This window comes from Pseudopipra pipra, chromosome 21 (assembly GCF_036250125.1).
Source record: "Pseudopipra pipra isolate bDixPip1 chromosome 21, bDixPip1.hap1, whole genome shotgun sequence".
Lineage (NCBI taxonomy): Eukaryota > Metazoa > Chordata > Aves > Passeriformes > Pipridae > Pseudopipra > Pseudopipra pipra.
Window position 1 is genome coordinate 10,359,261 of NC_087569.1, and position 17,508 is coordinate 10,376,768.

The 17,508-nt window shown below is 47.2% G+C and overlaps 1 protein-coding gene across 1 annotated transcript; it reads right to left on the reverse strand.

Annotated features, from left to right (window-relative positions):
- Nucleotides 1–362: 362 nt before the first annotated feature.
- HEATR6 (HEAT repeat containing 6) lies at nucleotides 363–16,377 on the reverse strand. The gene is made up of 20 exons (XM_064678099.1): nucleotides 16,192–16,377; nucleotides 15,054–15,161; nucleotides 14,502–14,642; nucleotides 13,260–13,375; nucleotides 12,751–12,865; nucleotides 12,423–12,524; nucleotides 11,876–12,013; nucleotides 10,542–10,828; nucleotides 10,077–10,254; nucleotides 9,588–9,794; nucleotides 8,844–8,943; nucleotides 8,267–8,625; nucleotides 7,389–7,511; nucleotides 6,787–6,873; nucleotides 5,709–5,843; nucleotides 4,477–4,599; nucleotides 3,280–3,404; nucleotides 2,452–2,548; nucleotides 1,869–2,073; nucleotides 363–1,382 (listed from the first exon to the last, which is right to left on the reverse strand). Exons 1-20 carry the CDS (start codon nucleotides 16,360–16,362, stop codon nucleotides 832–834), a joined length of 3,468 nt encoding a protein of 1,155 aa, XP_064534169.1. The 5' UTR covers nucleotides 16,363–16,377; the 3' UTR covers nucleotides 363–831.
- Between the last annotated feature and the right edge of the window lie 1,131 nt (nucleotides 16,378–17,508).

Consider the following 17,508-nt stretch of genomic DNA (forward strand, 5'->3'; position numbering starts at 1 on the left):
CAGCAACATCAGAGAGCTCAGTGCTCCCCCGGTATCAGCAGAGTGAGCACAGAGCAAACACAGAGTAAGTAACACCAGCAGGAAGGAATGGGAAGGGGACAGAACTCCAGAATCAGAAACAAACCCACAGGCTGTTTAGAACATCACTGCACCTCCCACAGATGTGTTTGAAGAGCCAAAATTCCATCCTTGGAGAACCTACTTGGAATTTTCTGGCTCACACAGCACAGTACCATCCACCTGCAGACAGGGAATTGTGAGTTTTTGGAAGACAGGACGAGTGGAGGCAGCAGGGAGGTGCAGGCCTGGTGTCTGACACTGGGAACACAGACAGGTAAAGGCAAAGGGTGTTTGCTCTGAGCTATTCTTCAAATATTGGCATATTTGGGTTTATTGCAGGAACACAAGAGTGACAACATTTGCAGTGCTCTGAAAAACAAAATTCTTCCAGCCCCCTCTTTTACAAACATGATTTTGGATCCTGCAGCAATAGGAACAAAATGCTTGAGATAAGCTTTGAGGGAAGAGGCTGCTTTGTAAAACAGACAAAGAAGGAAAAGGCATTTGTTTTCCAAGTGGTGACACTGTAACAGCGAATGCACAAACCAGCCCTGGGGAGGGCAACTTCAGAGTTCAGCAAGCACAGCAATAAAAAATAATAATAATATAAAAATGAAGTTCTAGAGGTTTTTTCATCAGGCATTATGAATAAGTTCGAAATAAAATACTTAATATCAGCAGCAGGAAATGTTTCCTCTGGATGCCCTGTGTAAGGGAACACAGTTCAGTGCTTCCTGGGGAAGTTTTGGTCACTGAAGTGGGTGTTTCCTTCTAAGCCTCTGTTAGTTCCGTGGCAGTGGTGTGGTTTGTCAGGACATCCTCCAGGTACAGGGACACTCTCACCCTCGCCTTGCCCCCCAGCTGTTTCTCTATCCCACTGAGATGGTCGATGGCTCCTTGCAATCCTCTCTCCCTCTCTCCCAGGTCCGTGGGTGTCCCTGGGTCGCTGTCCTCCCCCCCAGAGCTCAGGTACTGCAGGATGTAGGGTTTGATGGCCTCCCCGTGGTCCCTGATGGTGCCCCAGATGACGGGCAGGTCCGTGCCCTTCGCCAGCTGCAGCAGATGCAGCAGAGCCTGGCAGATCTGCGTCCTGAGGCTGGAGCTGTACTTGAACTCCAGGAAGTCCTCAGTGTCCTCACTCCTCTGCAAGGCCACCACCAAGGCACTCCAGATTTGGGAGAACTGCTCCGTGGAGCCATAGCATTCCCTCTTGCTCGGGATGGACAGGGCCATGGCCGACTTGATTCGGACTTTAAAGTTCTTGCAGGACTTGACCACTGAGGAGAGTGCACTGTATGCTTGTGTGGTCCAAGGAGCCTCTCCTAAAAAAAAAAAACAAAAAAAACCCCCAAAGCCCCCCTTTTTAATCAACCCCTTTTTAATATTTTGTATTTTAAAATATACAAAACTGTAACTTACAAAACTGTAATTATATCTCCTAAATATTTAATGGGCTTATATTTATTGTATTTATTGTGGTTTAAGTGAGAGAACCAGGTGTTATGAAATTAAATATTAGTTTAAAAAGTTAATCTGAAATTTTCCAAGAGGAAAAGTGACATTTGGCATCTATTCACAGCTACAACCCCATCCTCACACTCTTTTCTAACGTGACAGATCCAGCTGAACACAGCAGTTACACCTGTGCTGGCGCTGGCAGGAGCTGAGCCTGTTCCCCTGGGAAGAGCTCTGGGAAAGCTCTGACAGCAACACCCAGCTCTGTTTGCTTCTTCTCCACCACACTGGTACCAAAGATGGCCTGACCAAAACCCCAAGTGCTGTGTGGGTGCAGGGGGAGCAGGACTCACCGAGAGGCAGGGCAGGGTTCCTGAACACGTTCCCCAGCGCGTAACAGGCGTTCCAGCGCACCTTCATGGTGGCCTCGCTCTGCACGGTGCCAATGAGGGCCTGCAGAGCCTCCTCGATGGCCTCCCTGAACCGGGGGTTGGAGATGTGGCAGGGCTGCAGGAAATGGAGCACATTCCCAAGGACACGGACGGCGTTGCTCTTCACCTGGAATGCACAGACACAAAAACCACCCCGGTCTCCAGGTTTGTCAAGCCCGCTGTGAAATCACGCTCAGAGCCAACAAGGAGCACAGCTGGAATCACACTTGTGGTCTTATCACACGGCAACTTCCTAAATGCCACCAGAAAGATCATTCACTGCAAATGGCCCCAGACCAAACCAAAAACCCCTGCACTGTGGAAAAGCACAATCAAATGGTCAAACAACACAGGAAACCTCCAAACACCAGCCCTCGAGGGAGGATGCTGAGCTACAGCTCTCCCCATCTGTTGGGGCAAAGAGACCCAAAGAAACTTTTTCCTTTTTAAATAAAAATGCAAGAGTTAACTATACCAACTCCACCCTCCTTCCCCTCAGTCCTACCTTGTCTCTGTCCTTGGATGCTTCTGTGGCAGACCGTAACAATTTCAGCAGCAGGAGATCAGAAAGGTCCTCCTGAAAGCTTTGTCCCATGGTTTGCCTGGCAGGAGAATCATCCTGTGAACACCCAGCTCAGCTGACCCATCCCCAAAGATGTGCTACAACCCTTTATAAAGGCCCACGAACAAACAACCTTCACTCTTTAGAGGGCTAATATGTAAGGCAGGCCTTTCTGCATGTGACCACTATGTTTATTAATTTAAAACCAAACTATCAATGCAAGAAACCTGGTTAGCAATAGTTAAGTCTGTAATAAAAAACAGAGGGCAAGGAATTGCTCAGAGGCAATTCTGTAGCGGGAATATATGATAACTATTTCTCCTGTTAAAAATGTAACAGTAGGTTGGGCTTCCCTCAGTCTGTGGCTCGAGGAAGGGTTAAATATTTATTACTTTTACTTCTGTGTTATGTTGAAAGTAAAGGAACCATGTCATTACACCAAGAAACATACAAGAAATAGAAACCCAGAGAGTAAACTTGGAATGTAGAGTCTCTCTTCAGAGAGGCTTTTTACAAGAGCATGTATAGGACAGGGAAGAATGGCTTCAAACTGAGAAACTTCAAACTTGGACACCTCCAGGGAGGGGGACTCCACCACCTCTCTGGGCAGCCCTTTCCAATGCCTGACCACCCTTTCCATGCAGAAATTCCTCCTGACCCTCCCCTGGTGCAGCTTGAGGCCGTGTCCTCCTGTAGACCAGTGCCCTGTGTCTGACACTCTGGGGACGTGGCAGAGAGGCTTCACACACAGGCCAAGGTGTCCTTACGTACATGTTGATGATCAGAGTGTCTGTCAGGTTGCCCAGGGACCAGGCTGCCTTGGCACGGACGTTGGGAGACTTGTCGTGCAGGGAATTCAGGATGGCATTTGCTGTGTCTGCCACAAACATCACATCCTGTCAGAGCAAAAACTGCTGCAAAGTTAGAAGGTTTTCAAAACTCAGGTGATTTCCTTAAGTAAAACACATACATTCTGGATTTTCTAGGGAAAATGATACCTGCAGAGAGACCAGCTCTATTCATATACTCTTCTTTTGGAGGTGACACCTTTTAAGCTCAACAAAGCTCTGTACAGCTTTGTCTGACCTTAATTAACTTCCCAAGCCTGAATGCTGACCAAGTTCACCACCTTTGGGTAGCTGTTGCTAGAAGGCTTCAATCTATTATTTAATTTCACTGGTGCTTTAGTTACTTTGGATTTTAACATAATTACTTGGACTGCCAATCTTATACTCATCAAATCCCACCCTCAGAGTAATTGCTTCTCCATTTGTCGAGCTGCCTGTCTGATCTTCTCTTCTATGGCACATTACATGTGCCTATGGTAAAGGATCTTCTTTAGAAATATTTTGGAGTCAAACCTCAGTGTCAGCTACTGCATAATTTCTTTATTACAATCATTTATTTAAGGCCACGTGGCAAAAGCTCCGAGTCTTACAGCTCAGCCAAGATGAGAGTTTTTGTGGAAACAAACCAGCATTTTTCTCTAAATAAACTCTTATTTCTTAGCTTTAAGCAAAACTGAAGCCTTCACATTAAAGATTTGTTAAAACATAGAATCCTTAAGGTTGGAAAAGACCTGTAAGAGGGAGTCCAACCATTAAACACCACAGAGCCCTGCAGAGCTGTTCCCCTCAGCCCAGCTCTACCTCACCTCTTATAGCTCCTTTGTGCCAACCTAACCACTTCAACTTCCACCCCTAAGAGCTCAGGGAAGATCCTGACCTCCCTCCTTCTCCTCTCATTCATGAGGCACTCTGGCTTCTGCTTCATCCACTTAAAGCTGCACTGGTTCTGCTCTCACACAAAAGGCAAGAGCCGGTCTGGAGCCAGTAAGGAAAAGCTATAAATACACAACAGACCAAAAGTAAACCCAATTAATTTCAAAAGAATCCACGTTCCACGACTTATGGTTCATCAAACCCTTTCTAAAGTGGCTGAGAAGAAGGGAAGTAGGCTGGCTCTGACCTGCCTGAGGCAAGGGAACAGGATGTAGACTCCCAGGGCACGTGCAGCAGCGGCTTTGACCAGGGGGTTCTCGCTGTGGTTCAGGCCAAGCAGCAGCGTCACACACAGGATCTGCTGGTCATCCTGCAACGGGAGGGACTGAAGAGATCTCTGTCCCACAAACACACACAAACACTCTGAAAGACCCTAACGTGTGGGATCTATAGGAGCTTCCACTCAGAGCGTAGTCAAAAGTAAATTCACTGGTGTTCCAGGATCCCACGCGGGAAACGAGAACGCCTCCAGCAAACAGGATCTCACTGTTGTTAGAGAATATCACAAAGGAAACCAAAATATTAACTATCATCCATCAGAGGTAAAACAGAATGAATGGGTTGCTTTTTCCTTACTTCCCTCTTTTCCCCTTCATTAACCGGGACAGCCAGGCAGGGTAAGTTCATCCTGGGCAGGTTGTCAGTTCACCAGCCCATGACAAAGGGTCACAGTGGGCACTGACTTGACCCCACGTGGCCACAGGGACAAGAGAGTGCATGGGATCAAAGTACAGGAGGATGAAGTACACCCTGTACTTGGAGAAGCTGGATGGAGAATTCCAGAGATACTGCTGGACTAGCAATTCCTGGGCAAATGAGATCTGGCAGAGCACTCCCCAGCAAGGGCACGGTGACACAGAAGGAGCTGCACAATGCAGTGGGGATCCACTGCCAAGGCTTTCATGTTTAAAAGCATATTTCATGTTGCAAAGGCAGAGTGAGGCCAACAGATTTGTTTGCTTCTGCCAGGGCAATCACCACAGGTTGGTATTTTCAAAGCCAGCCAAAACTAAAAAACACTCACGGAAACGGGTGCACAACGTCAGGCTGTGGCTGTTGGCTCAGCTGGCTCTTCAAAGAATTAACCAGCACAAATAACAATCCCTCACCCCTCCCTCATGCCATCAAATCCTTGTCCTCCATCTCCTGTGCAACATCTCCAAGGCTGAGTATTCATGGCAGGGCCAAACAGCTGCTGTGACCCACAGTTTAATTGTTTTGACAGACTAATTACTCCCAACATTGCCTTTTCCAGCCTTCAACGGCCACAATGTTCAGAATGTAAAAAACCTAATAATTCTGGAAGCTTTCTTCACCCTCTCCTAATAAATTTTAAAAGGCTTTATGCTACTGTAATCTGGTGGTCAAGGAAAAAGCCTCAAAGGTAAACATACCACATTTAAAGGTGTGTTCTCTTACCTGCAGAAGGCTGAAAGCTTCTGGCAAGATAGAGGACAGGGCGTCACAGGCACTTGTCTGGAGAGTGGCATATGGGGAGTTCTGGAGAGTGCCAGGTAAAGGGCCATTCAACATCATCTTCCAGAAAGTCACAACCTACAGGAGAAGCAGCCAGGTTTACCCGTTTAAACTCAGCAATTACACACAAGTTCTATAACAGATTGTCTTAAAGATGATTGTCTTTAAGAAATACTTACAGCAGCAAGCATAATCACACATGGAAGGGATTACAATTGTTTGAAGCCCAAAATATTTGGCATTCAGAAACATTTTAAAGCCACTTTAGTACTGCTGTCAAGCAGTTTTTCACCAAGTTCTGTTTGTTTCCTTCTCAAGGCCACATACACTCAGATTAAACTGCATTAGGGGGAGTTACAATCCCATTCCTGAATCCACAGCTGGGTATTTTCATTTGCCTGACAATTTACCTTCATAGCAAGTAACAGGAACCTGGTGCTACTGAACACATTTCCTATCTTGTAGGCTCAAAACTCAGCATGAGCCAAGAAAATTTTTAAACTTGCCTTCTGTTCACAGAAGCAAGACTTAAACAGGCCTATGTTACCAACTAGGATGCCAGTTCCTCAGCCTCTGCAAACTTAGGCAAAAAACAGCTAAGGAACTTTTCTGCATTCACATCTATTGTGATTCTGGCCACTCTCTCTGCACTTGTGAGCAGCCAGGAAAGGTAGGTTGGCTCTTTAACAACGCAAATTCACCAAAACCTTTAAAGTTTTATGCAGCAGTGATGACCCCTGCAGAGTTGGTGCTGTTCTTCCAGCCCTTGGATCTCAAGCAGGCAGGAAGAGGTGGGAAGAGGAAAGGCAGAGAGGCAGAGTTAACATCATATAAAATAAAAACCAACACACCTGCCTACTGACAAAACCTGCCAAAATAATGCAGGAAGTCTACAAAAATTGTTCATATCAGCATCTGTAAAGCCACAGAGTACTGAGACCCTTCCTGCTTCCCTGCAGGATTTATCTGTATCCATGCCAGTGACTTTGCAGAGTCCAGTGCAGTGGAATCTCACACTTACCAGGCTGACTGGCACTCTCTGAGCAGGGGCAGTGGGTGAGTCGGGTTTGTACTGCTGCAGGACACCTGTGCCCAGCTCCTCCAGAAGCTGCAGAGGAAGAAAAACCAAGGAGGTCTTCATCAGGGATGACTCAAGAACCAAGGAACTACAGCAACCTTCATCTAGGACCATACTTACCCAGGGAGCAAAAATAAAAGATTCAGTATTGTTTTGGACTCTATTCTGTCCCTGCTAGTGAAGAAATTTGATAAAAGCTTTTCTTACATAAGGCCTTCAGCTGGAAAAATTGCTGCACAAAGACAAATCTCTCTGAGCTTTCCTTTGGGTGACAGACTACAGTCCCTGCACCAGCTGATGCTAAATCAGGGAAGGACCAGTCCTTGCACTTCCCAAGCTTCCTGGTGACTCAGCAGAGCAACCAAATTCTGCTGAGACTTCAAGACTGGAAGCTGAAGGTGCATTTCTCATAGTGTCAGGGTACTGCATTTCTACATCACACACACAGATGCTCTGAATATTCATCACTATTCATCTGTGTTTGCAAAGCACACTCGGATAAAACTCATTGGGTAAAACAAAGCTGATGTGTCCTCTGCTCTTACTTTGGCTCCATGAAGCTGAATGGAGGGATCCATTTCTTCCATGCATCTGCAGGCCACTTCTCCAAGTTCTAGGAAATAGCTCTGAGCCATAGGGAAATAACCTTTCACAAGAAGAGCCAACACCTAGACATGGACAAAAGAAATTCCACTGTGTTTTTCCCTTCTGTTAACCCAAAATATCCCAAATACACACAAAGAGGATGTTAATGGGCTAATCAACCCTGGGACCATGTACTGAACTCTGATGTAACAGATACACCTTGCAGCACAACTTCTAGAATACTAGAGCTAATTAAAAACCTCCCGGTTCCATTACCTTGTTCAAAAAAGAGCCACAGAAGCACTATCAGGTAGCAACACCATGAATTATTTACTGTGAGTGAGGACTCCTGTAGCTAAAAAAATAAGCAAGACTGTAAGAGCAAGACATTCTGTACCTCCTGTAATGCTGCTACTGCCTTCTGTGAAGCTGGATTTAACAATTATTTATTGTTCCAGGAAGAGAGTGAGACTTCTCGGGATGCATTTTATAAAATCTTACTCTTTTCTGTGGTTACATGAGGAAAACAAGGCCAAGCCTCAACATTCACAGGTACTCCTTGAGTCTCACCAGCATCATTCCACGGTTCCCTGTCCTTTGACTGCAGGGCTCTTCCCCACTGTTTTCCAGCAAAACTTTCATTTAGATGCTCTGTGGAGGAGTTTGCACGGGGAAGACTCACAGTCTTCACCAGGTGCCAGCACACACAACCAAATAATATTTAAAAACAAAGAAGATAAAAATCTCCCTGAGAGAGCGTGGAGCAAAGGGAACCCACAACTGAGGTCTGGCTGCCAGGAGGCAGTTTGGTACTGCCCCAAGCTGCTGTTCATCCCACCTGCAGGGATTCCAGTCGGAGGGGACACGGTTCGTAGACGCTGGACAAGGACGGGAAGTTCACGTCGCTGTCAGAACAGGAATCCTCTCTGGGCAGGACGATGATGGAAACACAGAGATGGAGCAGCCAGCAGGGTTCTGGAGATACACATCCTGCTGGATTTTCCAGAGGCTCCCCTTCTGAGGGGAGAGCTTTCCTCCACTGCTCAGAGGAAGGAAAGCGCCGAGGGGTTGTGCTGCCGCTGTTGTTCAGCCCTGAAGAGCTGGGCTGCTGCAAAAGTAACTGCACCTCTGGTAAAGGTGCCTGGACAGACACTATTGCCCCTAATAACGTCAGGCTGGAAACTCGAACGTTAACATCTGCAGGAGAAAACAGGGTGGGGAAAGAAAGAGCCAAAAAAACAGCCCATTAGTATCCTCCTTCAGCAGCTTTCAGACAAGACAGATTAGAACATATAAACATTTATCTATTGCTAGTGAATTCCGTATTTATGAAGCACAGAGGAGGAAGGGAATCTACAGAGTTGGTAATAACCAATGCTGAATGAAGACAGAACACACACAGAGAGAATGCAAACCTTTGTGACAGATGTAGGGCTTTATCTGGTTCCACACTCTCGTCAGCAGCCCAGGCTTTAATCGGTTGTAGGGTGCATTGGAAACCAAGTTTGCAAGGCACTGGAACACACAAAAGAACACATGTGGGGTGATGGTTACACTGTCAGCCTGGCCTTCCATAGATTTGTTTTTACATTTGTAATTTAGGTCACTCAGCTCATTATCTGAGGGTGCCTGAAAATAAAGGCCCCAATTATCCTCTGTGTGAAAACTGTTTACAAACCTGGCTTCAAAGAACAAGGAGTTAATACTGTGGCATAAAGACCAAGGAATTTCAATAGCCCATGGAAAGATATTTTTATCAATTTGGATTCCAGTTTTAAAGTCAATGTGAGTCTTCAGAATGAACCTTTTATAGGTTCATTCAGCTCCAAAAAGACTAAGGAAAAGCAGAAACAAGAGAATTGTGCTGAAAAAAATCCCTGGGACTCTGGATGGAGCTCTGAGCAATCTGGTCTAGTGGAAGGTGCCCCTGCCCACAGCAGGGAAATTGGAACTATATGGTCTTTAAGGTCCCTTCCAACCCAAACCCTTCTGGGATTCTATGACTCGGTCAAAGAAGCCTTGTGAGATGACAACATTCTACTTCCCACCACCAAAGTCCTCCACAGCCACAATCATTTCTCTGCAATCTTTCTTCAGACTTAATCTACAGACTAACATCACCTCTTGGGCAGCATCTGACACACTTTCAGTGCAGTTACCTTGACTATCTGTGTCAGTGTCTGAGCAGAGGACTCTGCCACCAGGGCCAGCAGCAGGCAGCGGTGCAGCTCCCGGATGCTGGAAGCAATAGTGACAGAGAAGGGAGTAAAAGCTCTCTTGTGATCATTGGCATCTTCAGCAACTGAGAGAAACTGCTTAGAACCTTCCAGGATGGCTGAGAGGACTTGAAGAGCACAGGCACGGGTCTGAAATGATAAAACATTTCTGTTACCTCTTAACACCTCCTTTGAGCCGATTGAGAATTTTTAACTGCGTGAAAATCTTTCTCCAGCAAGAGAAAATTCAACTCCAACTATCTTTTTTAGTAACTTTCAGATGTATAGAACCAATCCTTAGCCAATACATCCTATTTATTTCTTGTGGTGCAGTGATACAGTAGCCAAATATTTACTGAAGGCCAGAGACAACAACTCCTAAGATTAATATGGGGAAAAACACAACAATTTTTGTACCCAGAAGTGCCTCACCTTTGGAGAAGGGTCCTTTAGAGCAATAGTCATCAGGGACACTGACTGGGGGCTGCCAATACCAGGGGCATCAGGAACAAATGCTGACCAGTAGCCATAAAGAACTCTCTTCTCTATTGATTTTATAGCAGAGAGGAAACAGGCCAGGGCCCCTTGACGAACATTGGCTTGGTAAGACCTTAAAAACAAACAAAAAGGTTAATGAAAACAGCAGGAAAAACTGATGGACTTCACCTCTTTCACTTATATTAGTGTCTGGCTGTGAGAGGAAATTCTTTAGACCAAGAACAGGAAGAGGAAGAACAGATTTACTTTCAAACCAATAGAAATTACTGCTTTTCGATTTTCTTGTATTGTCTCATAAATCAAAAGGGAAAGTGATTTCCTCAGCAGTTTTGATTAGAGCAAAGTGTGAGGATCCTGTGGAAGCGCCTCATGTTTTATGTTTGTGTGCACAACAATCACCTCACTTTGCTCTGGATTCCACCTTCAGCATCAGAATATTCCGACTCACTGCTGCTGATCCTCTTCCAGCCAGTGCCCTGGGAGGACAAGGGCTCCTTCCCAGCAGGCACAGACACAGCACCCGAGGCACGAGGCCGAGGATCCGGACAAGGACTGTTCTGCACATCCCCCAAGTGCAATTTCAGCATGTCTGCTCCAAGGACTGACTCATTTCCTGCATCCCCCGAATCTTCTCTTCCCTCTTCCTCTCCCTTCTTTTGTTTCCCTTTGGATTTTTTCCTTCGGTTCTGTTTAAGGACAAAAAATGGATTTTTTTTTTTTTAATCCTTTGAAATAATACCTAGAAAGATGTGCAAAGGTTTTGTAGTTGTAAATATAAGGGAAAAGGGTCTCATCTGAAAACAAAAGTAACTGCTAAACCAGAATAAAAACATAGTTTAATATAATAAATCATGCTGTCTGTATAGTATATTACCATCACATTATACAGGTTTCTAAACAAGTTTTTAGATAAGATTTAGTGTAGCCAATACTTAACCAATCCATAAATGCAGTTACATGTCTGTGCAACACTGTACATACAGAAACAGTCACTCTTTAGTATCTGAGCTTATAAATTCTGCTTATTAGTAGCAACAGTCACATCAGTTCAGTAATACCTTAGTGTAAGCAAGCATTTGTAATTGAAGAGCCTCAAATATTAAGCTTTGGATGCTTTATCAGTAAAGCAAAGTATTTAAGAAAAATTGTAGTTAAAATCACATTTCACACAAAAGTGACTAAAGAACATTAAGTACTTCTGTAATTCTTTTAGATTTACTGTAGGTATTCAACACCTAAAAAGAAACAAGTCAACATGAGTATGCAACTTTATTTTCTCTAATGTCTTTCAGATAATCAGTAATCCAAAATGTTTACAGGGTTAAAAAATAACCTGTAGAAGTATTAAGCAGAGCAGATGAGGCAAGAAATCAGTCTTCAGATGAACTTGACTTCCCCAAGGAGGAGTCAAACAATTGTGCAAGTGTTAGGAGAGAAAATGTAACTTATAAAATCAAAAGCTTTGGCCAGTCTGCACCCATCAATCCCGTGCCTGCAGGCCAGGAATTCTTGGCTATGGATGAGTAACTGTTAAACACAGCTTAACCCAGGAAAGCCAATCTCTGCAGAGCTGAGTTCACACAGCAATTTTACTCAGTGCAGAATTTCTAATCAATACCTTTAAAGCAAAGAACTGAATTTATCCCGGGCTCAGAACATGAAGAGCCATCTTCACTGCAGGTAACACACAAGCACAACAAACACGCTGTAGAATCAGGATCATCCCAGCTTACCCCTGTCTGCTTAAAGCTGGCTGGTTCTGCCTGCTCCTGTTTGACAGGTGACCTTTTGTCATACTGAGGTAACGGAGCAGGGTACAGGGCTGGGGGCACCTCTATGCTCAGTCCTGGCAGCCCGTGGAACATGCATTTCTGCAGCAGGAATACAAACATTAGTGTTCTGTCCCTCCCTGATGCACAAAGATTTACTGTGTATTTACTCAGGTGTTCACCAACTTTCAGCTGGGCTTGTGCTCCTTCTTCCCCCAGGTCTTGCCTCTCCCCACACGGAACAGCCCTGCTACCTCTGAAATTCAACTGCATCCAGAAGGATTTTAAATAGGTCCAAAAAAAACCAAGCTTCCCATCTTTCTCTCACTTTTGTGCAGTTAAGATGCTGTGAGAGAAACTCAGTGTCTTTTTCTTTATATCTCACACTCCATCTCCCCCCAAGCTCAGGCTTCTCTGCTCCCTCTTGCTCACCTCCTGTTTCCCACTTAACAATATCTGGAACCTTCCAGTGTTTGCCTCTTTCTCAAGGTTTAACTATTTAACTATTTACCTTTAATACTGCAAGAAGAGCTCCAATTTGGTCAGTTTGCACTAGTTTCATCTTCCCACCGTTGAGAAGTGACTGGATGCCTTTCAGTGCATTTTGGAGTAACTGAAAACACAGAATTACTTACTTTTCCTTCCCAAATCACTCAAGGTTCACATATTTCAAGTAACTTTATAGGCAATTACAGTTTTGCTCAGCATAATTACAGTGATAGAATAAAAAATTACAGACTATTAAAGCAAAATCTCAGTTGACGACATTCCAAATTTCATATATTCCAGCAGCACAATCTCCTAATCACGGTATTTTAGACAATTAGACTCACACTTACCATGCAAAAAGTGATGTCATCTACATCAGAGGTTTTTAAAGACTGCAGAACACTCAGGAAAGTTTGAAAACAGACACTTCTGTAGGGCTCATCCAAGTATGGCTGTCCAGGCACACTAAAATTAGAGCAGGAGTAGACAAAAGGTTGGTTTAAATTCTGTCCACAGGTTCATAAAGTTACACAAACTCATATCCAAGCCCTCTGTTAGCCTGAAGAGCCCCAGATGAATGGATGGTTCTTTGAAAGGGACCAGTTCTACCATACAGAGAACAAAAGGAGACCTGCTGCACAAAGAATCACTGCAGGGACCAGAGAGCACACCACCTTTTCTTTTCTCCCCTAAACTAATCCCCATAACACTACTTCTGGAAGACTGAGAGTACGTTGTTTTATGACACAGCATCTTGGAGCACTAAAGCTTTAAATTTCAAGTTCATGCATGTACACCTTGCTGGCCCTGTGCTGGCAGATGTACCTCTTCCAAAGCACCCAGCAGGGCTCGTACCCACCTGAGACACAGGTTTGCCATGCTGCGAACCGCTGCCCTCCTGAGCTCCACGTCGGGCTGAGCGGGGTCACTGAGCTGCACCAGGAGCCCAGGCCTGCCCAGCAAATCTGGGAGATACTGAAACAAAACACCAGAAGCCATTAGGGGGCAGCTAATGACCCTCAGCCTCCTGGTTCTTGTGGTTGGCAGCTAAACGTGGCTACGTGGGGTGGCTGCACCCTGGCTGGACACCAGGTGCCCACCAAAGCTGCTCCATCACTTCTCAACAGGACAGGGGAGAGAAAATAAAATGAAAGGCTCATGAGTTAAGGACAGGGAGAGGTCACTCACTGATTACCCTCACGGGCAAAGCAGACTCAACTTAGGGAAATTAGCTGAATTTATTACCAATCAAAACCAGAGCAGGATAATGAGAAGTAAAACAAATCCTAAAAATTGTCAGCTGCAATTCCAGACTCCAGAGACAGATTATGTTTATAAAAAATGGCATGAAAAACTTAATTCCCTAAGTTTTCTTATTTTGCATTAAGAAGGGATCGAGTGTGAGCTCAGTTCAGCTGAGTCCCAGTTTATGCTCTTTTCCCAGACATGAAGCCAAGCTAGGAACAACTGCTGCACCCAACTGCTGCTGTTACATGGGCTACAAACCCACACAAGCTGGCAGCTCCAAAACTGTGAGCATCACCACCCCATGCTCAGCCCAGAGACTGCTCTGCAAGCTGCCACAAGCTGGTGACAGCAGGAGGATTCAGCATTTCAAACACTGTCACGCTGCAGCAACAAGGAGCTTCACAGAGGATTGATACCTGAGAGCCTCCACCTGAAACGGCTCCGAGCCCACTGCACAATAAACACCTGGTCTGGTTACAGGATGAATTTCAGGATCCTCAGTGGAGCCTGTAGGGTAATGTGCAATTTGAAGCTCCCTGTGTTCTGCCTGCCTGATACACAGGGTGGCTGGTGTGCAGACTAAGCCTGGTGCCCTTCCTTAAGGGCTCGGGCCAGGTGGTCCCTGCAGCTGCAGGTACTGAGGTATCCCACGTGAGAAGAATCTTGTTCTCTCTTATTATTAGTATGCACACCTGAAATTCAACTTTCTCATAAATATCCATCACTAATCTTAGCATGAAAGGTAACACAATTTGAGAAATTTTTTATTCTTTCTTTCAGGAATAAAATAAAGTAGAAACAGCCAAATGGTGCAAATGTTTTTGTTGTCACTCCTCTTAGTTTGTAAACTCACCTTCTGACATTTAGGCCCATTATTGTAAAAAAGAGCTGCTAAGGCTTGCAGAATTTCAACATGTGTCCAGGAGCTGCACTGCTTCAGAGCAGAGATGCAGTAAGAGAGAAGGAAGCTCAAGTTCTGCTCATCAACCATCACCTGTGGCAACAGAAAAGGACTGTGTTCAAGATTAACATCATCATGTACTGTTGGAGTCAATAAATCCAGAGATATTGGTCACAGACTGGGGCAATCTGCCTGTTAAAATAACACACCAGCACAGAATCAGCTGACACTTAAGCAATGAATAAATCAACACAAGTGTCCTAAAGCCAAGAGCATTTCCGATGGTGAATCACTTCTGACTGAGAGCTGGTTTTACATAAGGAATCATAGTAGAGCCAGATCAGAACCTCAGCCAAAAATAACTAACTAATGCAGTGAAAATACAAGAAACTTTGCCTGAAGGTTGGCTCCACAGCCCTGGAAAAAGACAGAGGACCCCCTGGCTTAGTCGGGGACTAGGAACCAGCATGAGAGAAAGGAGGGACAAGACCAAACTTTTCCTACCTGATATCTGTTAAGCAAGTGATGGATAAGCTGACAGACTTTGCTGACAAGATGTTCCTGATCAAGGGGAACCAGCTGACAGGCTTGGACAAGCAGAGCACAAACATCCTGGAAAAGAAAGCCTCTGTTCATTATTTAGTGACTACAAAGCCAGGGTGGAAACCTGGCTCAGGCTTTGATCACAGAGCCAGGTCTGTGTGAAGGCACCACTGACACCAGTACCCACAGTCAGTGCAGTGAAGTCAGTGAATGCCCAGCTCATGAGCTGCCCCTCATTTACCCATAGACCTTCATCCCAACACAGGGATACGGGGACATGGGTTCAGGCTGCAGGAGTGCTGCTCAGGCAACACCACTTAAACATGGCAGCAAAACAAAGCCAATAATAAGGCACAAAAAAAGTTAGATCAAGGAACAGAAGAGTCCAAAAACCAATTCATTCCAAAGCGCAAAGTAATTCTGCTTTGGAATTAAAACGAAGACAAACCAGTAAGTCAGTGTAACAATGAAGTACCACGTGTTCCCAAGGGAGCAGCATCCACTCTGCACAACTACAGCGCTCAGCTTTGAAGAGTCTGCTTTAAGGCTTAAAAAGCTTTTATGTTTTCAGTAACAGACTATGAAAATCAGCAAGTCCCCGTGCCCACAGTCCCACCTACCGGTGTCACCCACCACCTCCACCCGCGGGCTCGGGCACAGGGCAGCTCTGTGTCTCACAACGGGTGGGGAAGGGTGGAGGCAGGGGAAACGTGGAGGGGAGCACACGGGGCGAGGACGGCGTGCGGGACCAGCCCTGCCTGCGACGGGGGGGCCGCGGGCTGGGACCCTCCGGGCTCCTGCGTCGGGGCAGCCGCGGGACCCTGTGGGGTCTCCAGACCACCGTCACACACCCACGGGTGGGCACGGCGGAGAAAACACCCGCTGACCACCGCCCTCGGGACGCGCGTCCCACACACCCACGCGTGTCCCACACACCGGCACCACGCGGGGGTGGTGGGTGCGCACACCCCGCGACACGTGCGAGCGACCCCTCTTCCTCCTCCTCCTCCGCTTCCCCACGCGGGCACATCCCCGCGGGCGCCCGGAGCCCCGAAGCCGCCAGCCCCCGCCGTGTCCCAGCCCCGTCCCCCCGCGGTACCTGCGGCGCGGGAGCGGGCGCGGGCTCGGGCCCGCAGCTCTCGGAGATGAGCTGGTCGAAGAGCAGGTGCAGCTCGGTGCGGTCGGGCCGCGGCCGCGGGGCCCCGAACCGGGCCAGGCAGCGCCGGAGCGCCCCGCCCGGGCCCGGCTCGGCCGGTGCCGCCGCCGCCATTGCCGCCGCGCCGCCCCGCCCGCGCCGCCATGGCAACCGCAGCTTCCGGGGCCGCGCGGGTACGGCGGCCGGGAGGGGACAGGGACGGGCACAGGGACGGGGACGGGCTCGCGGCAGGTGGCGGTGCCGCCCGTCTGTGGGACATCCCGCCCGGGCACCGCCGGCTGGGCTTGAAAACTGTGCAACCACAGAGTCACCCGCGTTGGGAAAGGATTCCAAGGCCGTCGAGTTCGGCCGTTCCCCCAGCACTGCCAAGTCCGTCACTAACCCACGTCCCCCAGTGCCACATCAGTCCCTCCAGGAATGGGGACTCCAACCCTGCCTGTGCCAAGGCTGGACACGCTTTCCATGAAGGATCGTTCCCAATATCCAGCCGGGAGGATGTGATGGCTGTGACCCAAAATGAGACACGGCCCACGGCTGCTCCTGTCCCACACCCTCATCTCTCTGTCCTGAACACAGGTCTGTCTGTACCTGTTTTAGGCACAGACACAGGACATTCAGCCCTGGGGACACTGGGACCAGTGGCTGGGAACAGGAACCCCGTCACCTTACAGACATCCATCCAGACAGGATCTGCACCTCACTGGAATTAACTTCTCATTGATGGGTACCATCAATCAGCTGTCTGTGTCCCGCCATTCCCTGTGAATAGGATCCTGGGAGAGCAGCCAAGGACTGAAAGGCCCTGGTTGATGGGGACATTCACTTGAACAGGGCTGAGCCAAGTGTTCCTGCCTTGCTGCACGTGGACCTCTGCCAGCACTGGATCTGCATCACCTGGGAGAGAACAGGAGGGCTCAGGGGCCAGGACACCGTGTCCTCTCCTTCCATGTCACAGCCAGGCAAAGCCTTACCTCTGGTTTACCTTCCTTCCATTTCCCTATCACAATGACCACCTTGAGTAACAAAAGTACATGCTGTGCCACCAGTGCCCTGGGCTGGCTGGTTGTGGCTAATTGCTCTGCTCCTTACCTTTATCATCCCATTTATCCTTTACAATTGGATCCTCAAAAGACCCTAATTTTCTGCAAGGCAGGCACAGGGAAACTCAGCACAGAGACAGCCCCAAGCATGTTATTATTGCTGTGCAGGGATGATTTTAGAGAGCTCTGTGCCAGCCCAGCCCGGACATTGCTCCGAGGG